This window comes from Mustelus asterias, chromosome 1 (genome assembly GCF_964213995.1).
Source record: "Mustelus asterias chromosome 1, sMusAst1.hap1.1, whole genome shotgun sequence".
Lineage (NCBI taxonomy): Eukaryota > Metazoa > Chordata > Chondrichthyes > Carcharhiniformes > Triakidae > Mustelus > Mustelus asterias.
In genome coordinates, this window is record NC_135801.1 from 19970085 (window position 1) to 19990655 (window position 20571).

General features: G+C 41.9%; 1 protein-coding gene across 3 annotated transcripts in view; it reads right to left on the minus strand.

Moving 5' to 3' along the window:
- Positions 1-1026: 1026 nt before the first annotated feature.
- The window catches only part of LOC144492052 (SWI/SNF-related matrix-associated actin-dependent regulator of chromatin subfamily E member 1-related-like), a 50466-nt gene continuing 30921 nt past the window's right edge, over positions 1027-20571 (minus strand). For 2 of the 3 annotated variants that reach the window (XM_078210207.1, XM_078210205.1), the window contains 5 exons: positions 14600-14779; positions 8772-8863; positions 8263-8392; positions 5247-5301; positions 1033-2347 (listed from right to left, as the gene is read on the minus strand). In XM_078210207.1, coding sequence (XP_078066333.1) covers positions 5249-5301; positions 8263-8392; positions 8772-8863; positions 14600-14779 — 455 coding nt within the window. In that variant the 3' untranslated portion in view covers positions 1033-2347; positions 5247-5248. Of the gene's footprint in view, positions 2348-5246; positions 5302-8262; positions 8393-8771; positions 8864-14599; positions 14780-20571 lie in introns of all 3 variants that reach the window. The other variant, XM_078210206.1, reaches the window with a different exon arrangement.

A 20571-nucleotide genomic window follows, 5' to 3' on the forward strand; every position in this document is an offset into this window, starting at 1 on the left:
TGGAACCCTTTGTCCTGCACGAACAACAAAAGCAGAGATTAATAGTAATACAGCCATGAATCATCAGTTCAGCATTAGCACCATGAAAAGGCAATCTTGCACAGTTACCTCTGGAGCAGAAATGTTAAATGAAATTTAACCTTGAAAAGAAACAGTATATCGTAGTGACTTCTGTTGTCTATCAGTATTAGCAGTACATCTGCTCTCTAATTGAGCAAATCATCACACTGTTCCACATCTTTCAGTTAACACTCTGATGTGTCCACACACACACACTACATTGGGCTTGGTTAACTTTATGTTCAAAGATCAAATCGACAAAATGATACAACACAACCAAGAGTACCAATATAATTATATGGTATACCCTTATACTATTTTATGATGCATATTCATTATCTGCCTTTACATATTATCTGATGAATTTGTTGTTAAATTGTCTGTGATTCAGTACAAATTAACACTACACTGGTTAGCAGAATGAAGTCAAAAGGCTGCGAAGTTGGCTGGAGCAGCAAGTGAAAACAAAAAGTTACATTGCTGCACTATTTCCCCCCCCCCCCCCCCCGGACGACTGGAGCAAGGCACAATGTTGGGGTAGAGCAGCAGGAGATTTCTCTCTGCTGCACTGGTGACCAAAATGGAAAATGTTACTTTCTCCTTTAATTATATTCTTCAAGTTTGGCGCGCAAACATTTGATTAGAAAGTTTTTTTAAAAAAATTGAGTGGAATAAAGAAAGCCTACGAGTCACAATGGTTGATGCTTTATCCTCCTACAAGAAATCAAATTAAATCCCTTCACGCAAATCCATCCTACTATCTAACCACAAATATATTTGCTTGGCCAATTGTCAGTGGCATCGACTTTTATTTCTTCCTTTTGCATCAATTCCCCATTATTATCAGCTGTTTTTGAAGTGCAAATATTGATCTGTACATCACTAGGTTATGGAAAGCAGCATTATAAATAGTTGATGACAACTGCAATTTTGCAGTTTTCCTTCGCAGCAAAGCAATAAATACAAGCATTTAAAAAAATGTTTTTATTGCATTCGACAGTACTTTCACAATAAAAATAAATATACAGTACTTTTTTGTCCCAATGTAGCAATACTATATAGAAAACACTTTGTGTTCTTAATGATTCAGTAAACATTTAAGACGCCAAAACATACTTCTTTATATCTATAAAACAGGTTCATAGTTTTCTTAAGCATCATTTAAAAATACACATTCTACAATATGATTCATATATGAAAGTGCAATTAAGAAGTCTCACTACGGTAGCACCAACTGATGGGTGTATAAGACAATGGCCATTTACTGGAAATCTTGCCTTCTGGGTTGGCAACAAGAGTAACAGTGCTCAATATAACGTTCATCACCTATTGGAAATAATGTAGTTCAGCACAATATATGCTTTAAAAATCACTCGCCAATTTACATCTAAAAAAAGACTAGTATAATACACATGTACATTTTGTACAAAACATTTGATAATGTTTTGAACTGTGGGCAGCAAATAACACAAGTTCCGTCAAAATCACACTTACTGCAATTTCAAAAAAAGTGGACAAAGTAGTTTTCCAATAAAGTACATAATTATTTTTAAAGGGAAAGCAAACCACAGTTCACAATTTGTAGAAACACAAATGGAGACAACTTTCCCTCAAACCGTGTTGTAAAAGATATTTCTTTCTATCATTGTACTTGAAATAAAAAATGCTGTGCCACTTTGTACATGCAAAACACAGGATAATTTGTTTAAACCACCAAAACTGTAGTGTTCTGTCCAAAAGGAAAGACTCTAGGGGGGGGAAAAAAAGGAGGAATAACATTCACTTACACTATGGTTAGATATTACATGACTGTGGCAAACAACTTTTACTACTGGACTTAAAAGGCCCAATAAGTTGCCCCATACAATGATCAAACCGGTCACACTTTAGCCAGTAATAATTAAGTGTGAAGATGGCTTGTTTGATAATTCTATTAGTAATGTGCATTTGTAAAGTATAAGCTTCACCACATGGTTTGATACAGTATGTTGTATATAGTAAAAACAAACTGCATTTGCTACATGCTTTTTATCACAGAATACAGAGCACGTTAGATCCTACTGAACAGCAAAAACCATTGCATTAAAAAAAACACTGATGAATTCAATTCATAAAAGTCAACTTCAACAGACAAAATCTCTAGAAACAGGTAGAAACCCAGTGAAATTCAGCATTCACATCTGACCTGAGCTGCTTCTTCAGAATCTTTTCTATTCTTCATCCTTCAACGTCTTTATTCTTCGTCTACAGTACTGTTAACAAAAGGCTTTTGCAATTTGGAGTGTTTCTGTAAAATCATACATAAATAGTTTGTTACAATTTAAATTATTTTCGCTTAGCAACTTATGAATGGTCAAAACGAACTTGGGCTGCACAACCTATCTGGCTTTGATTCAGGGACCATGGCACATTACAGCTTCTATTCAAAAGAAGAGCAGACACACTCAGTAAACTGTGAAATATTACAGGTAGAGGTAAGCATCACTACACCTAAAGGAGCACACAGAGGAATTTGAGTCAAGTATCGTCTCATATGGCAAGTTGCAGATATAACATGAGCAAGGCTACATGTAAAAACCTGTTTCAAACAGATTTTAGGACGGTGTATGTGGACTCACACACTTATAACATTGTTGGGTTGTATACAGTGCATCTGAGATCAATCCTAGCAAGAGCTACAAACACTTACCTGCACGCTTGAAATCAAGCCCACCCTCAAGCACAAATAAAAGCTAATAATTGCTGTCACTTACTGCTTTCCTCCTCTTATAAAGCAGCTGCTAGCTTCTTACTCAAGTACTGTTCCCGGAAGACTTTGGTACCTCAGCCAAGTGGCTATTTTTCATGTGCGAGCATCGATAATGAATCTAGCAGGCTACTGCATCATTGGGCAATTCATAGCAGAACCCATTCTTCACTAAACATCAAATGTACGTGCTTCCTGCAGGAAATACTCAGAAGCTATAGTTTTTTAAAGCTTAGTTGTATTACAAGTGGGCTTACATTAACACGGCAATGAAGATACTGTGAAAATCCCCTAGTCGCCACACTCTGGCAACTGTTTGGGTACACTGAGGGAGAATTTAGCCTGGCTAGTCCACCTAACCAGCACGTCTTTCAGAATGTGGGAGGAAACCAGAGTGCCCGGAGGAAACTCACGCAGACACGGGGAGAACGTGCAGACTCCGCACAGACAGTGACCCAAGCCGGGAATCAAATCTAGGTCCCTGGCGCTGTGCGGCAGCAGTGCTAAACACTGTGCCACCATGCCGCCCCAGTTGATTGTTCCCCTCCTTAAGCCAGAGACTAGTCATTTGCAGTGGCACTGATGCTACCGCAATCAAGACCAGCTAACTTAGCACAGGCTAGAAATCAAATTTGGCACCTTAACGTTGTGTGTGGAGCAGCTGCTCACCAGTGGAGCAATCAGGAGAGGTACACAAACTCAAATTTCAAGATTAATAAAAACAGTAATTCATAAATAAACTGACTTTTTAAATCCATCTTTTTTTTTAAACTGTCTCTTCTGGAATAATTTAAAAGATTGAAAATTCCATCACTGACACCTCAGTTAACGGGGTTGCACTTGCTCACATTGGCACCACAAAATACAAGTACCATTTTAAGACAACTCCACATTGTAGTTTTGCTAAACACCTACAACATGCTTCACACAGCTCTTAAAGTTCAGGGTTTGCCTACAAATCAAAGATTTCAGATGGTCACTTAGCTGAATGTCTCAAGGGCTATTATTATTTTTTCTAGTAAGGCAGGTGACCCACTAAAACCTGACCTCCCCTTTCTTAAGCATGCTTCAGAATTTGTTGAAAGACATCAGTTAACACATTGCAACAGGAACACATACACATAAACCTTGTCGTCTAAAATGATTGCAATAGTTAAAATTGCATTCATTATTAACATTCATCTTTACTGGGCTTAAAGGATTTAACACCTGAGAAAACAGCTGCTAAAAATATTATCCCATTTACATTGGACAATTTTGTAGCAAGTCTTGACATATCAAAAACTTACAATGGACATGGTGCTTAACACTCTGCATGCAAGGAGAATAAGGAAACAGATTAATAGTAACTATAAATATAATTAGCAAAAAGCTTTAAAAAACTGAAAGGAATCCCACACATAGCGCCGTCTGGAAAGGAGCCAAGTTGCCGCAATTATTTCACATCCATCACTGACAACAAAACCTGCCTCCTCTACCTTTACATTAGGCAAGCATCAAGGTAGCTTGAGCTCCCTACAGTCTGGTACTTAATCTGGGAAACAAGCAGATTTTTTTCAGAATTAGTCATGCTTTGCTATGTGCGTTTCTCTCCTCTCCTCCCACTGTAACACTGACTGAGACATGGCAAAAGGGGGAAAACAGAAACCTATGCGGTACAAGAGCCCATGTCTGCATTTCAGAATGATAATTCTCCACTCTCCCTTCCCTCCATACAGACAGTGTTTAGCTTCTGCTTGCTGGTTCCTCCAGGACAAAAATAAACAGTGCATCATAGAAACCCGACAGTGCAGAAAGAGGCAATCGGGCCCATCGAGAGTGCACGGACCACAATCCCACTGAGGCCCTACCCCCATATCCCTACACATTTTACCCGCTAATCCCTCTAACCTACGCATCTCAGGACACTAAGGGACAATTTTAGCATGGCCAATCAACCTAACCCACACATCTTTGGACTGTGGGAGGAAACCGGAGCACCCGGAGGAAACCCACGCAGACACAAGGAGAATGTGCAAACTCCACACAGACAGTGACCCAAGCCAGGAATCGAACCCAGGTCCCTGGAGCTGCGAAGCAACAGTGCTAACCACTGTGCTACTGTGCCGCCCTATCATATAGGAAACTAGAGTCCAAATACATGACTATGATTAGGTTTTATTCTCATGTGAAAATTGGTATGTGTTATTGGCAAGTTTTACTATTCATTTTACGTCGGGGAAAGGGTTTAGGCTTATTATTGGGACATTATTAAAATGGTAAATTTCCCAAACTGAATTTAGAAAAGCAGCAAGACCATTACCAAGATGGAAGTCTCATGTTATTTTGATTTTTCACAAGCTGTCATCTGTGCCAAATATATGCCGACAAACATGAATTGGTGCTAATCAACACGAGATATTATGAGTCATTAGTTTATTAGATTCTTATGGATATTCACCTTTACTTCATGAGTGTATCCAGAGATACGAACTGTTTCTGCCGAATGCAATTTCCTACATTATAAAACAAAAGATTTTAATGTTAGATTTGTCTAAATTCATCAGAACATTTTTGCGAACTTGATAAAAAGTCAGAAGATCACTTTATAATAACATGTACCCAGAGATACTTGATTTTAACATCTGCCTCAACAACAACTTACAGCACCTTCAATATAATAAAACATCCCAAGGCGCTTTGCAGAGGTGTGATGAAACAAAATTAGAGTCACGTAAGTATATATCAGGGCAGATGATCAAAAGCTTGGTCGACAAGTTTTGAGTGTCCTAAAGGAGGAAAGTGAGGTAGCAAGGTGGGGGAGGTTTAGGGAGGGAATTCCATATCTAAGGGACTAGGCAGCTGAAGACATGGCTACCAATGGTGGAGCAATTAAAACTGGGGATATTCACTGGAATGAGATGAATGCAGACGTGTAGGGCTGGAGGAGGTCACAGAAGTAGGAAGGAGCCAGGCCATGGAAAGATTTAAAAACAAAGAATGAGAATTTTGAAACTGACATGTTGCTTAACCAGGACCCAATATAGATCAACGGTCATTGAAGACAGGGGATTTGGTGCGAGTTAGGACACTGGAAACAGGGTTTTAGATTACCTTAAGTTTACTGAGAACAGGCTCCGGGGAAGTGGAATAGGTAGTCTTGGGATGGTATGGATGAGCAGCTGAAAGCTCATCTCAAGGTCAAATATGATTCCAAAGTTGAAAAGAGCTTGCTCTGGCCTCAGACAGCTATTAGGAAGAGGGATGGATTTGGTGGCAAAGGAGTGGAGCTTGTGGCTAGGACTAAAAACATTGGTTTCATTCTTCCCAATATTTAATTCGAGTGAATTTATCTACTGATTTAGGACTGGATGTCAGACATCTTGGAGGTAGTTGAGTATTGAGAGAAGTGGTTGTGTGGTAGAACTTGGTGCCAATCACGTGGAAAACGACACCGTATTTATGGATGTGGCACTGAGGGGCAGCTTGCAGATACGAAAAAAGAGGGGTCCAAGCATAGATCATTGAGGACACCAGAGGTAGCACTGTAGGAATGGGAAGTGAAGCCATTGATGGTGGTTCTTTGATTAGGTAGATTAGATAGATAAGAATGGAACCACACGGGTGCAGCCCCATCCTGCTTGGCACATTCAACCGTGTCAAAGGCTGCAGACAGATCAAGAAGGAAGAGGACATTTAATCCGCCTTTATCACAGATGCACAGGGTGGCATCTGTGATTTAGATAAAAGCTCTTTCAGTACCTTGCAGGGACAGAAATCTGATCGGAGGGATACAAACATAGAGTTCCAGGAAAGATGGCCACAAACGTGGCAAGCGACAACATGTTCAAGGTCATAGGAAAAGAAACAAAGGTGAGAATTAGAGTGGGAGTTTGCAAGGACTGCTTTTATTTTTTGAGGACAGGGGTGGTTAAAAACAGATTCAAAAGAGAGAGCACAGAACCTGAGAAAGAAAGAAAACCAATGACAATGTCAGCTGGCATGGGAGCTAGAGGGAGAAGCTGGATGGTCAGTAATTTAATGGGAATAGGATGAAGCAATCAGGGGTTGGGTCTCATGGACAAGATGAGCTCGGAGAGGGTATGAGGAGAAATAGGAGAGTAACTTGAGAAAGAGACAAGTTCAGGGCTGGGGCAGGAGGAGAGCCTCAAGAGAACATTCCGCCTGGTGGAGAGGAAGGAAAGTGGCAGAAGCAGCTGATTGGATGGCCTCAATCTTGGTGACTAAAAAAATCCATAAACTCCTCACACTTGCTGAAGGCGAGGGTTGTAGGGACAGTTCTGAGTGGTTTAAGACAACAGTTTGCATTGGAGAAAATAGTGCGGTGAAGATGGTTGTGATCTTTATATTTTAGGATGGTTCTGGATTAGAAAACAGGTTAGAGTAAGATCCAGTGGCACTTCATGTCTCATAAAAACTAAAACGGTTATGATTTATGGATTAAAATATGCTATATATAACATCAGGGAACAATCAGAAAAGCTGCAGACGATATTGTTGATGACACTATTGCTCGTGAACCTAGCACATAGCTACTGTCTCAAGGTGCTTCATTGGAGTGCTTTCAAACAAAATTTGACAGCAAGCCACATGAGATATTAGGACAGGTGGGTGGCACAGTGGTTAGCACTGTTGCCTCACAGCGCCGAGGACCCAGATTCAACTCCAGCCTTGGGTCACTGTCTGTGTGGAGTTTGCACTCTCCCCCCGTGTCTGCGTAGGTTTCCTCCCACAGTCCAAAGATGTGCAGATTAGGTCGGTTGGACATGATAAATTGACCCTAGTGTCAGGGGGATTAGCAGGGTAAATGTGTGGGGTTACGGGGATAGGGGTTGTGGTTGGTACAGACTCAATGGGCTGAATGGTCTTCTTCTGTACTGTAGGGATTCTAGGTGACAAAACCTTGATGACAGGGCACTCATCAAGGCCCAATGGAAGATAGGGTAGAGAAGCAGAGAGGTTTAAGGCATAGCTAGCATCGATGGAGTGATGAAAATTAGCAATGTGCAGGAGGCTAGAACTGGAAGAATGCAGACATATCACAGGGTTGCTGAGCTGGAGTTAATGCAGTTTACAGATGTACTTCACCATGCAGATGTTTGAGTCATTGCATTACGAACGTTCATGGAACAAGTGGCAGTTTGAAAATTTAAATTCAGCTTAAAACTTAAAAGAAAAAGCTGGTACCAGTAAAAGAGACCAGAAATCTGTCAGATTGTTGTAAAAACCCAATTGATGTAATAATATTCTTCAGGGGAGAAAACCTGCCCTTCTTACCCAGTCTGGCCTATATGTGACTCCAATCCTACAGCAGCACCGCTTACATTGGTCAAGAAGGTGGCCCACCAGCACCTTCTCAGTGCAATTAGGGATAAATGCCGGCTTTGCCAGGAACACTCAGCCTGAAAATGAATAAGAACAAAGAGAACTGATAGTCAGTGCAATTTATAACTTACCGTTATCCATTATTTGAATGTGGAACTGAAAGAGCATCGGGACCATTCTTAAACTTTCCAGTTGTGATTCCAAGGATGCTCCATAGGCTCTCAAGTTTGCAAGATCGGTTTCCAACTTTACCTTCTGATTCTGAGATAGGAAACAAGGTGCAATTTTTAAAATTGACAATTCTGATAAATCATGGAACAGCTACGGATCAGACGAGAGCCCCATTTAAATAATTATAAACAAGGTTGTATGAAATTAACAATTTAATGTTGCAAATTTTTAATCTTTGTCAACCATTTTGGCTCAGCAAAGTCAGCTTGAAAATTCAGGGAGTGGTTTCTTATCACCTTCTCATCAAAGACAACATAATGAATGCTACCTCAAATATCAAACATCCAGCATACACATTACTGGCATTATTTTTAAATACGTATATGTATTATACACATTTGCAAGGCCACTGAGTAAGACATTTAGTAAATTTAAGTAAAGTAATGAATATTGAAAAAATACAATTTACCTTAAATCCTTCCAATTGTTTGTTTAAATTTTCATGTTCCTCTTGTGCATGCTCCAAAGATTTTGCAAGTTCCCCAAGTTCTAACTCTCTTACTAGGAGGCAAATAAAAACAGACTGTAACTTTCATTTTGGATTTTACCCCATGTCTTTACTTATGGCTGTTTTCTCACCATTTTTTGCAATGAGAGCTCCCAGAATGATGGCCAAAGATCATGATTCATTAATGCCACCAATGTCTGGCAACACATATCTGTTGAAGGCAAGTTGTGTCTGATAAACTTGATTAAGTGCTTTGATGAAATAGCAAGAGAGGTTTAATGGAATCTTAGGGCACAGAAGAGGCTATATGTGCCCATGCCAGGGCCTGGAAAAAAACTATCCAATTAGATTCCTTGCTCTTTCCCAACAACTGCAAATTTTGGTACATTTGATAGTGTCTAACAATAAGATGTGAATGAAGTACATGGGATTAAATGATTATGGCAGCATGAATATAAAATTAACTGAGGGACAGTGAGCAGACAGCTTATTTTTCAGAATGCAAGGAAGCATACATTAATGTCCCCACAGGTCAGTATAAAGAATGTTTCTTATTGATGACCTGGACTTGGATAGAGGGGTTACAATTTCAAAGACTGACAGCAAACTTGGAAACATAGGGTTGGCAGTTTTGAAATCAATTGTTTTGGTATGACCATCATTTGTAGTCTGAACTAACACTGGGGGGGGGGAAAGGTGTGATCACTTGGGTGAGTCCCGCTGCCACTTTGCACAGGGATTGGTGCCAGAGGGAGGGAAGGGGGTTATCAGGGCTGGCCATCTGGGTGTGGTGGTGGGAACAGGGGGAGGGGCGGACGTTGGGGGGTTGCGGGGCTAGCCAGCGATCCGGAGGTCAGCTGTGCGGGGTTATTGCGCATGTGCCGATCTCCACACCGACAGATCAGTGCATTTGCAGTGGCCCACTCAGCTCTATGTTGCCGGCCTCTCCATACAGCCATCTCTCCCACTCTCTTGCCCCTGCAGGGAAGAGTAATCTGTGGCTGGTAGTGTACCAGTGATGGCGTATCCCTTTACAGGCCCAGCTTGGTGTTTCTCCAGTGTCTCCTCTTGGACTTGTAATGATCTTGTAGCTGGTTTTCATGCGGATCCACTGTGGAATTGGCTGGTTCTGCTTCATCTTCTTAGCGAGGAATCGCTTCATCCTGAAGGTTTTGAGGGATGGCATGGCCGCACGTTCACTCCGGCAGGAGGGATTCGTTCCTCCGGTGGGGAGGAGGGATCGCCCGCAGAGTGGCAGCAGACCTCCCTGCCCCCTCCCTCCCCACCCATCGGCTGCAGACTGGCAGCAGAACCCCCCCCCCCCAACCGACCAGAGGATGATCGTCAGAGAGCCACTCTCTCCACTTTCTGCTTTTTTTTCTTTCGCGCCCGGGCGTGCTCTGTCAAATTTTCTTCGATCTACGCATGCGCAGTTCAGAGCTCCGATCGGTCCGCCAGCGCTAAGCCCCGCCCACAGCGCGAATCGGACCAGAACTGGCAAAACGCGTATGGGCGCGCTGGAAAGAGGATTCCAGGTGCGAATCTATTTGACGCCCAGATTCGGCACTTAGACTCAAAATGGTAAAATCAGGCCCATCATCTTGGGTTAACATGTTATCCGCATTTTCATGTCTTGGTCTGAGGAGGCTGGTGAGAAGTCTATTCAACTGTCAAAATTAAGCTTTCCCCTCTGCTAATTATTGTTAATTGACACTTTTAAAAAAATCTTGGTCTTGTTACCTTTTTTAAAAATGGTTAATAAATGTTCTGAATTCACCATTTAAAGTGCTCACTCTTGCTATGTGGTTTATTCTGTAGAAACTGATGTGATTTATTATTGGGGGGGGCTGTTGCAAAATCTTAGTTCGATAGTAGCATAGATGTCACAAGCATGTAAACTGACTAAATGGGCAGGCGAATGACAGGTGAAATTGTGGAGAAGAATGAAATGCTGCATTTCGGAGGAAAAATTAGGACACATTATAAACTAAATGAGACCATTTTAAAGGGACAGGAACAGAGACAGACCTGGGACTCTCATACACAAATCTTGGGCAGGTTGATAAAACTGTTAAAATGTAGGGGATTCACAAAAGAGAGACTAAGGAAGTTCAGCTTTGGCACCACACTTTGGAACAATGTCAAGGCCTTAGAAAGGATGCAGAGAAGATTTAGTACAATGGTATCAGATATTAAGTATTTTACCCAAGTAGAGACACTACAGAAGCTCGGACTTAAAGCACAGAAAGCTAAGAGGAGATTTAACACAGCTGTTCAAAATTAAAGATTTTAAAAGAGTATTAAAACTGCTTTTAATGCAGAGTTATGATGATCTGGAATGTACTGCCTGAAAGGGTTGGGGGATGCAGATTCAATTGTAATTTCTGGAAACAAATTGGATATAGACTTAAAATGAAAAAATGAAGGGCTTTGGAGAAAGAGAAACAAAATGGGACTAAATGGGTAGCTCTTAGAAAGGGCTAGAACGTACATAATGGGCCAGTGGGCTATTTCTGTCCTACAAGATTTTGGAATCATACCTAATACAAGATGTAAACACAAGGCATGAAAACTGACACGCCAACTGAAAAACAAATATGACGGTAGCCTTTGCAGTAGCCCCAAAGTAGTTCATTTAGTTGGACCTTAAACTCCAGATAGATATTACACAGTGTGGAAAAACAGTTGCTGGCAATTTGAAATAAAAATAGAAAATACTGGGAATACTCAGTAGGTCAGGCAACATCTGGAGAGAGAAACAAACTTATTGGCCCATAACCTCTAATCTCTGGGGCGCCGTACCATGGAGGTACCCCAAAGATGTGATGGGAGACCCCTGCCCCACCAGAAAGCCTCACAGAAGGATTGCATGGCAATTGCCCAAGATGTTCAAACTTCCGTTGGGCAATTATCCTGCACTGGGAACAATCTGATACTTGAAAAGGTATACAGAGCAGGTGTGCCGTCTTTCAAACATTTTCTTTCCTTGCCCCATCACCATTCCATTTGGCTCCTAAGACTCTGCCATTCCATCTCTCCTGTCTTCCATCTGTTGTCCTTGTCCCACCAACTCACCCCTTGCTCAACCCCTGTTGCATCTCTAACCTTTCGCATTTAAAGTCGTCAAACTGAAAAGTTAACTCATTTACACAGAATGGACACGGATTTGAATGCACTGTAGCTAATTTACCACAGGAAGATTTCACACTCTTTTACCAAGTTCAAGAGCTCCCAATTACATTGCACTGGCAATGGTATCACACAAGAAAGAAACTTAACAAATTATACAAGAAAGATTTGTGCTGTTAGGACTCCAGAGTGCTAAGTTTGTCAACTCAATTTTATTTCAGGAAAGTTGCTGCTAAATTGTCAGAGGTTGTATTTAATGTAATTTAGTGATACAATGAACTGCTATGTCTCTTTAACCTCTCCATTAGAAGCAATGGAATGCTATAGATGGTACGTAGGTAAATAATGCTTTGGGCAAAGCCCAAGCTATCATACATTAGCCTCTAATTGTACTGCTGGCAATGCCAAACCAGAGACAACACGGCCAATGTCACAATTCTCTCCAATCCCCCCCCTACCATAAAACTCACTGAACTGTCAAATGGGTTCTCATTTTTGTATAATCAGTCAATCGTTGTTTCACGCTGGTTGTATGCTCTGAAGCTATTTGTTCCTGATGTTCAATTTCATCCCAGTGGCACTAATACAAAAACCTCTTAGATACACCCTTAAATGGGTGAACTAAAAGGAATAATTTTCTGACTTGGCATTTTTGGCAAGGAGTCTCACATGTGAGAAATTCAAGATCTGTGAATGATTTTGCCAACCATTAATTTAAATGCATTGACAAATCAGTTGCAGCATACATTTGGGTTTCTGGTATGCACTCTTAGCCAACTATACAATCCACTGAGAATGCAAAGTGAAAATAAAATGCATAAAGTTCATTTAAAACCTTTCTTGCAGTAAATCTAAACGTGAAACTATTAAAGCTGCTGCAATATATTCCAGTAAAAATGACGTCAGCACAGAGAAATATCATCTATGGCGCTTTCTCAAGTCATAACAGCAGAAGAATTGTGCTGGTTGATATGTGCAATAGCAGTACAAATCTGCTACTTTGGAAGGTATTTATGACTTCATTACACATAAGAGGCAGAATAATTATTCTTCCAGATTGCACTATTTTTCAGCAGTTTGACAGGTTCCGTTGCCATATCTTTGAACAGAGATTCCATCAATGAACAAAGTGAGAGGACTTGTACTGAAATCAACTAATGGTAGTGATCTGAAAATAACCTGATTTGCATACTTCAAATCGAGATTGCTGTCAAGTAGCAAAGTTTAAGACATGACCTAACCATTTAATTTACTCACAAAGGTCCTTTTAAGGACCTTACTATTATCAAAAGGAAAAGACTAATTCCTGTAGTGCTTTTCACAACCAAAGCACTTTAAAGGCAATGAAGCATATTCACTGTTGCAATGCAGGAAATGGGACAACCAATTTGCATAAACCTAGGTCCCATGAACAGAAATGTGATAATGACCAGATCATTATCATTTGGATAGGCACATGGAGCACACCAGGATGATAGGGAGTGGGATAGCTTGATCTTGGTTTCAGATAAAGCTCGGCACAAAATCGTGGGCCAAAGGGCCTGTTCTGTGCTGTACTGTTCTATGTTCTATTTGTTTATAGTGATGTCGATTAAGGGGACAATATTAGCCAGGACACTGGGATGAAATCCTTTGCTTTTCTTTTGAAACAGTGCCTGAGGCAGATAGGGGCTCAGTTTTGCATTCGATCCAAAAGACAGCGCCCCCAACAGTGCAGCGCCCCCAACAGTGCAGCGCCCCCAACAGTGCAGCGCCCCCAACAGTGCAGCGCTCCCAACAGTGCAGCGCTCCCAACAGTGCAGCGCTCCCTCAGGACTGCACAGCTGTGTCTGTCTACATTTTATGCGCAAGTGTGAGTAACACTACAGCAGACAGCCCTTTTTACTCAGTGGCAAGAGTCCACTGGGTCACAGCTGACACTGGTAATATTTTAAAGTATGTAATTTTCACTCTAAGGATGCTAGGGTTCTGATATTGTCGAATATGAAGAAACATTGGAGAAAGTGCTGAAAAGACACAGCAGGTCTGTCAGCATGCATCCAAAGGAGAAATTGGTTAATAGTTTGGTTGTACATATTTTTCAGATTTGAGGAAAGCTCTCAAATTGAAACTTTAACCCGTCCTCTTTTCTTCTTTAAGATGCTAATGGGTCATGTATTAACCATATTCAATTTTGTTTCAGATTTATTTCTATCTTAATAAATACACATTGACTTTTATATTCAAAGAGAAATGCTGAGAAAGGAGGAATGCCAGTACTTAGAAGAGTGAACATTTCCAATTCAGGTATCACACATCAGCACCATGTAAGGTCATGTCTGATACATCACATGCAGAATCAAATCTGCCTCAGTAAAATGCTTGAATCTTAACCTCGGACATTTCCTAACCACCAATGCAAAATTTAGCTATTTGCCACACCAGACAAATTGATGCCAACTGTGCCAAACTATGAACGGTTTAACGTGGTTGATGCACCGACAAGGGTCATGATTGCACAATGTTTTTCCAACCAGGACCCTTTTATCCGAGAGAACACATTCGCTCCAGTACTTCAGGCTAGATTCTGACGCAATCCAAGAGGTCCTCCGTTCAGAGGACTTAAAATAGCTGATCGGAGGGGGTGGGGGGGGAGCAAAGTAAAAATTATTTCTACTTACATTTTACCTGCTTGAAAATATATTCCTCCAGGAGACTTAGATTAAGTGATGTATAGTTATGTTTTGAGGTCAGGCCACATAACTGGGACAGCTCTGCACTATCAGCATCATCTGCCGAGTCTTCATTACCCTGCTGCTGCTCTTGCTTAGACAGTTCAGCTGATTCTTTCTCAAAGTCCCCTGTTTGAATTCAAAATCACAGTTGTTACATCTGTAGAAATGGTCAGGCACGGGTTCTGTGCAATTCATCCACATCAGATAATGTCTATGTGATTTTGAAGTTGAAGGATTGTTGATACAGCATTGTCTTAAACACCAAAATCAGAATGTAAATCTGGAATTGGAGCCCGACCTCGGTCCAGAAAGTTTCAACATTAGATCCTCTGGAGAAGGCAGTTACAAATTCCTTGGCCTCAACACATGTGGTGTACAAATCAAGTGTGGCATCTAAGAGAAATTAGAACCCTTATACTACCTGAGGAGTTCTGAAAATCACCATGTTTGAGTTAATGGAGGCTCTCCCAATATATCAGTTTTAAAGATGTGACTAGTGCGGTTGACGGAGGGGAACCGGTGGATGCGGTGTTATTGGATTTCCAAAAGGCGTTTGATAAGGTGCCTCACAAAAGGTTGCTGAAGAAGATTGGGTCACACGGAGTTGGGGGTAGGGTGTTAGCGTGGATTGGGGATTGGCTATCCGACAGGAAGCAGAGAGTCGGAAATAAATGGGTGCTTTTCTGGTTGGCGGATGGTAACTAGTGGCGTGCCGCAGGGATCGGTACTGGGGCCTCAACTATTTACCATTTATAGAGACGATCTGGAGGAGGGGACTGAGTGTAGGGTAACAAAGTTTGCAGACGACACAAAGATAAGTGGAAAAGTGAATCGTGTGGAGGGCGTAGAAGGTCTGCAGAGAGATTTGGACAGGCTGAGTGAGTGGGTGAGGATCTGGCAGATGGAGTATAACGTTGACAAATGTGAGGTTATTCACTTTGGAGGAAATAATAGCAAATTGGATGATCTAAATGGAAAAAAATTACAACATGCTACTGTGCAAAGGGACCTGGGGGTCCTTGTGCATGAGACGCAAAAACGCAGTCTGCAGGTGCAACAGGTGATCAAGAAGGCAAATGGGATGTTGGCCTATATCGCAAGGGGGATAGAATATAAAAGCAGAGATGTCTTGCTGCAACTGTACAGGGCATTGGTGAGGCCGCAGCTGGAATACTGTGTGCAGTATTGGTCCCCTTATTTGCGGAAGGATATATTGGCCTTGGAGGGAGTGCAGAGAAGGTTCACCAGGTTGATACCAGAGACGAGAGGTGTTGATTATGAGGAGAGACTCAGCAGACTGGGTTTGTATTCGTTGGAATTTAGAAGGCTGAGGGGGGATCTTATAGAGACCTATAAGATAATGAGGGGCTGGATAGAGTAGAGGTGGAGAGATTCTTTCCACTTAGAAAGGAAACTAGAACTAGAGGGCACAGCCTCAAACTAAAGGGGGGTCAGTTTAGGACAGAGTTGAGGAGGAACTTCTTCTCTCAGAGGGTGGTGAATCTCTGGAATTCTCTGCCCACTGAAGTGGTGGAGGCTACCTCGTTGAATATGTTTAAATCACGGATAGATGGATTCCTGATCGGTAAGGGAATTAGGGGTTATAGGGATCAGGCGGGTAAGTGGAACTGATCCACTTCAGATCAGCCATGATCTTATTGAATGGCGGGGCAGGCTCGAGGGGCTAGATGGCCTACTCCTGCTCCTATTTCTTATGTTCTTAAAGGCATTGAAAGAGCTCTCTCCTGGTTACAGAACAGGTTCAAGGCAGGAAGTATTATCATGCTATTGCCTTGCTCAGACCAATGCAGCAGCTACTGCTGTCTAACCAGTCTGTGCAGCAGAAATACATATTGCAATCAAGATGAAATATGATGCAAATCCGAACCTGAAGTTTTCTAAAGTGGACGAGGTTTGGATAGAAAAGTTATATCGACAAGCTATTGCTGCTTTGACTGGATCCAGTTTTGTGCAAATAATAATGCAAGACAATCTGAAGCAAGAAAGAATACTGTGGTGTCTGTATATAATAGAATTGTATTCTACCAATGGCAATTCAATCATGCTCTTGGACCACAGCGACATTAATGTTGTGCCCCCCCTACAAAAGTAAGATATTTTCATTATTACATTACTCACAAGAGAGCTTTCTAAACTCTTCAAATCTTTTGTACAGTTGCTTTTCATACCTCCTACTGTCTTTATTCCCAGACCATGCCCACCACTGCCCCAGGCCCCCATCCAGCAAGATTTCAGAGTTCCTTCTCTCCTTTGAAACCAAAAGCTTCAGTTACACACCAATCTCCACAGTGATGTGGCTTACTAACAGCACTGACTTAATGCTTCAGCTGGTCAGGAAGCGTTGTCTGCGGTGCTGCAGGGAGCTGTCAGAAAATGTTAACACTGAAGCTCTGTCACAAGAACAGTCTGATTATTCCCAAAAGACAAAATCTAACTTGTGGCCTGAAGTGAGAGTGAAAACACCCAAGAAAAGAACATTGGAGCATTCTGGTGGTTCAGTGGGTAACTGCAGTAACGTGATGAGGTAATCAATCCTAACAGATATTGAAGGTCCCAGGTACAGACCCACATTTTGACTCAATTTGCTAATCTCATTTGGAGTGTCAGATGGGGTACACAGTTGACCTTAAAAACCCTCGATTGGAAAAAGGAATTGAGAAGAGGGAGGAAATAAGCAAGGGCTCCCAAAGGTGGTTATTAACAAGCAAATTAGAGAATGAAAGGATCATATTTGATTGTACATCCATTTACCGAAACCTTCATGGACAAACATTCTGGGGGTGATTCTCCCATCCCGCTGTGCTAACTTTTTAGCGCAGTGGGCTGGGCGAATCCCGCGGCAGGCGATTCCCGCCATGATAACATCTCCCAGCGGCAGATTTCCGGCGGAGCCTACTCCACACTGGAAAGCGGCGGGATAAGTATTTTAATTCTAATTTAAATATATTTTAAATGTGGTTAGTGGGTCCGGGGCTGAAGTCGCCAGGTCTGTTAGCCTCTACCCCTACCTCCACCAGGAGTATTTCACTCCAGTGGGGTTTACCGTAGCTCCCCACTTTTGGAGAACCAGCGGCCCGACCCCGCTGGAGTGAAGGTGGCCAATCGGGGCCCCCCCAGAGGGTGGGGTGCCAACATGGTGTCCCCTGGGCATTGGCCAAGGGGAACCTTGGGCACTGCCCATTGGGCATGGGGCAGTGTCAAGGGGTGGGGCCAAGGGGGCGATTGGTGGGGGTGGAGTGTCCCGCTGTCACTCTGCAGTCAGGATTGGTGGGGGAAGGGGGAGGGCAGCGATCAAGGTGGGCAGGGGTCAGGACTGCGCGGGAGCTGGATATCGCAGCGGGCCGTCAGGAGGGGGGACATTGGGGCTGGGCCCGAGAATGGTCGGGGGTAGGGGAGGCAGCAATCGGGCCGTGGGGGTGCAGAGAACTGGCGTTGGGGGGGGGGGGGGGGGTCATGGGGCTCGCCAGCAATCGGGAGGCCTTCAGTGCAGGGTCACTGTGTGCAGCGCTGATCTCAGCACTGACAGATCGGCTGATGTGCAGTGGCCCGCTCAGCGCGCTGATTTCAGCCTCTCTGGCAGGAATAGGCCCTGCCCCCTGAAATTTAATGATATTCATGCTGGTAGCCTCTGCGGTGCACAGAATGTGGGAGATTCATTTCGGGAAACATGCTGGAAAAACCAGCGCGATTTACTCCAGTTTTCACCTGAATTTGACACTTCGGATTTTTTGGGGAGAATTCCATCGGTATGTAGTTTCAAATGTGAAGAATGACCACTTGGATAATACCAGTGTCAGTTCTTAACCAAAGTTTCACTAGTTTCGTTAGTTTTGTCGTGGAAGTCAAAACTGGTCGAGGGATGGCATGGCCCTTTTCCAGTGCTCAAGTCTATTTTGATAATTGCAATTGAGCTTTACATTGACTTTGTCACATGGGTAGCTCTTTTTTTTTTGATGGGTGCCAGGGTCAGTGATCACTGAAAAGATACTGCATAGTTCGCATGACTGTTGATTTTACAACCTATGCTGCAGGAAGATATGCTTCATCTTAGAAAAGATGCAATTGTATCGCAAGTTACGGTGGATTTTTTAAATAAAACTACAATTTAAGTCCTTGAAACAGGATTGCCACAGGACAACCTCATGTTAGTCCCAGTGAATAAAATATTTAACATCTTCAGATGGTAGGCAACACATCTTCAGGATAGTAGGCAACACAATGAGGTAAAGGAAGAGATCTATGCACTCAGATATGTAAATCATTAAAAGTATTGGTGCAAATTAATGATACCATCAAAAATGCAAACAAAGAACAGTGATTCATTTTTTTGAAGGAATACAAAACAAAAGCAGGGAGGTCACGTCAAATGCATACAGAACCTTGGTTCGAGTAATATGTATGGTTCTGATCTCCATGTTGCAGAACAAGAGCAGAAAACATACTAGAATATTGCCAGAATAGAGGGCATGTAGCTATCAAGAAGGGGTGAGTAGGCTGTAGGTGTTCAGAGAAGACCTGATAAAAGATCCAATAAATCACAAAATGTTTGCTAGGTCAATTTTCTCCATGTCCAATGTGTTTCTAGTTGTGGGCGAGTCTGCAATAAAGGGGCCAGAAATATATCAACACTAATAAAGAACTCAGGAGGAATTAATTTGCAGTGGTGAGAACGTGGAATGGCTGCTGCTGCATGGAGTAGTTTAGGTCCAGAGTACTGATGCATTTAAGGAAAGACTTGATGGATGCATGTGGGAAAAGTTAAAAATGGGATATGAGAGCAAAGTGGAAAAGGGCAATTGAAGTGGGAAGAGACTGGTAGCTCACAGCAGTGCATCAGGATTACATATTATTTCGCATTATAAAGTACTTCAAATGCAATCTTAAATATAAGTAAGGAAGAAAATGAGCTGGGTCCAGAATTAAATTCAATGACCTAAGATTTCTGTCTCAGATGAGAGGGAACAGATATTGCATGTAAGCTGCTGCCCAGATTTGTCAACAGAAACTTCCCATCATCTGGTATCTGTTCAATGTGGTGCCCTCTTTAGGGTATCTATGAAGAGGGCATGAAACAGCAAGGCTCTTTAGTAATCAGAATAAAGGCTCCAACTGAACCATGCAGAGTCTAAGCAGAGATAAAAATCAAGAAAGATAAATGAGTTTAAAGCAAAATAATGATCAGGAAATACAGACAAAGACACCAAAAAAGAAAATTCCAATATCAAGTTTCTTCTGAGGGAATAAAACTCCATAAGTTTTAAAATTAACTTTTCAGGGTACTAAAGGTTGTCCAGCAGTAATTATCACATCTTACTGTTAAAATTTCAGCTGTTTTTCGTGTGGAACTAGAAGGTAATTACTCAAACTTCATGCCATTCGTGATTATAGTGTCAGACTGCAACAGCATACATGGTGGAGGAGCAGGGCTTCTGCCAGATTTACCATGTCATAATGCCTTACCATTTAACACTACAAAATCCAGACCATTATTTTGGCAATCAATTCAGATGTATTTTGGAATAGCAAATCTGATCCAAATTACCTTTAGCTAATAGATATGCAGGCCCCTCCAAAATATAAATGTCAACATACATATAATCTGATGATTCTACACTTTTCGGCTCTAGTGTGCAATAAAGTCATGACACCGTTACTAATAAAAAAAGCAATCTCAACAAAAACGCAATAAACTTGACCCCACAAATTCAAAATGCACCACAACACATCTCAAGGTTGAAAGGAATTAAAATGGTTTACTTAGTCCTTCTGCAGTGTCAAATATATATATCACTGGACCTGATCTCATGACATGTTAGTCATAAAGTTGTGCACGCATTATATCACATCAGATACAAAAATTGTTCATATATTACATTACACAAAAGCCGGTGTGGAGT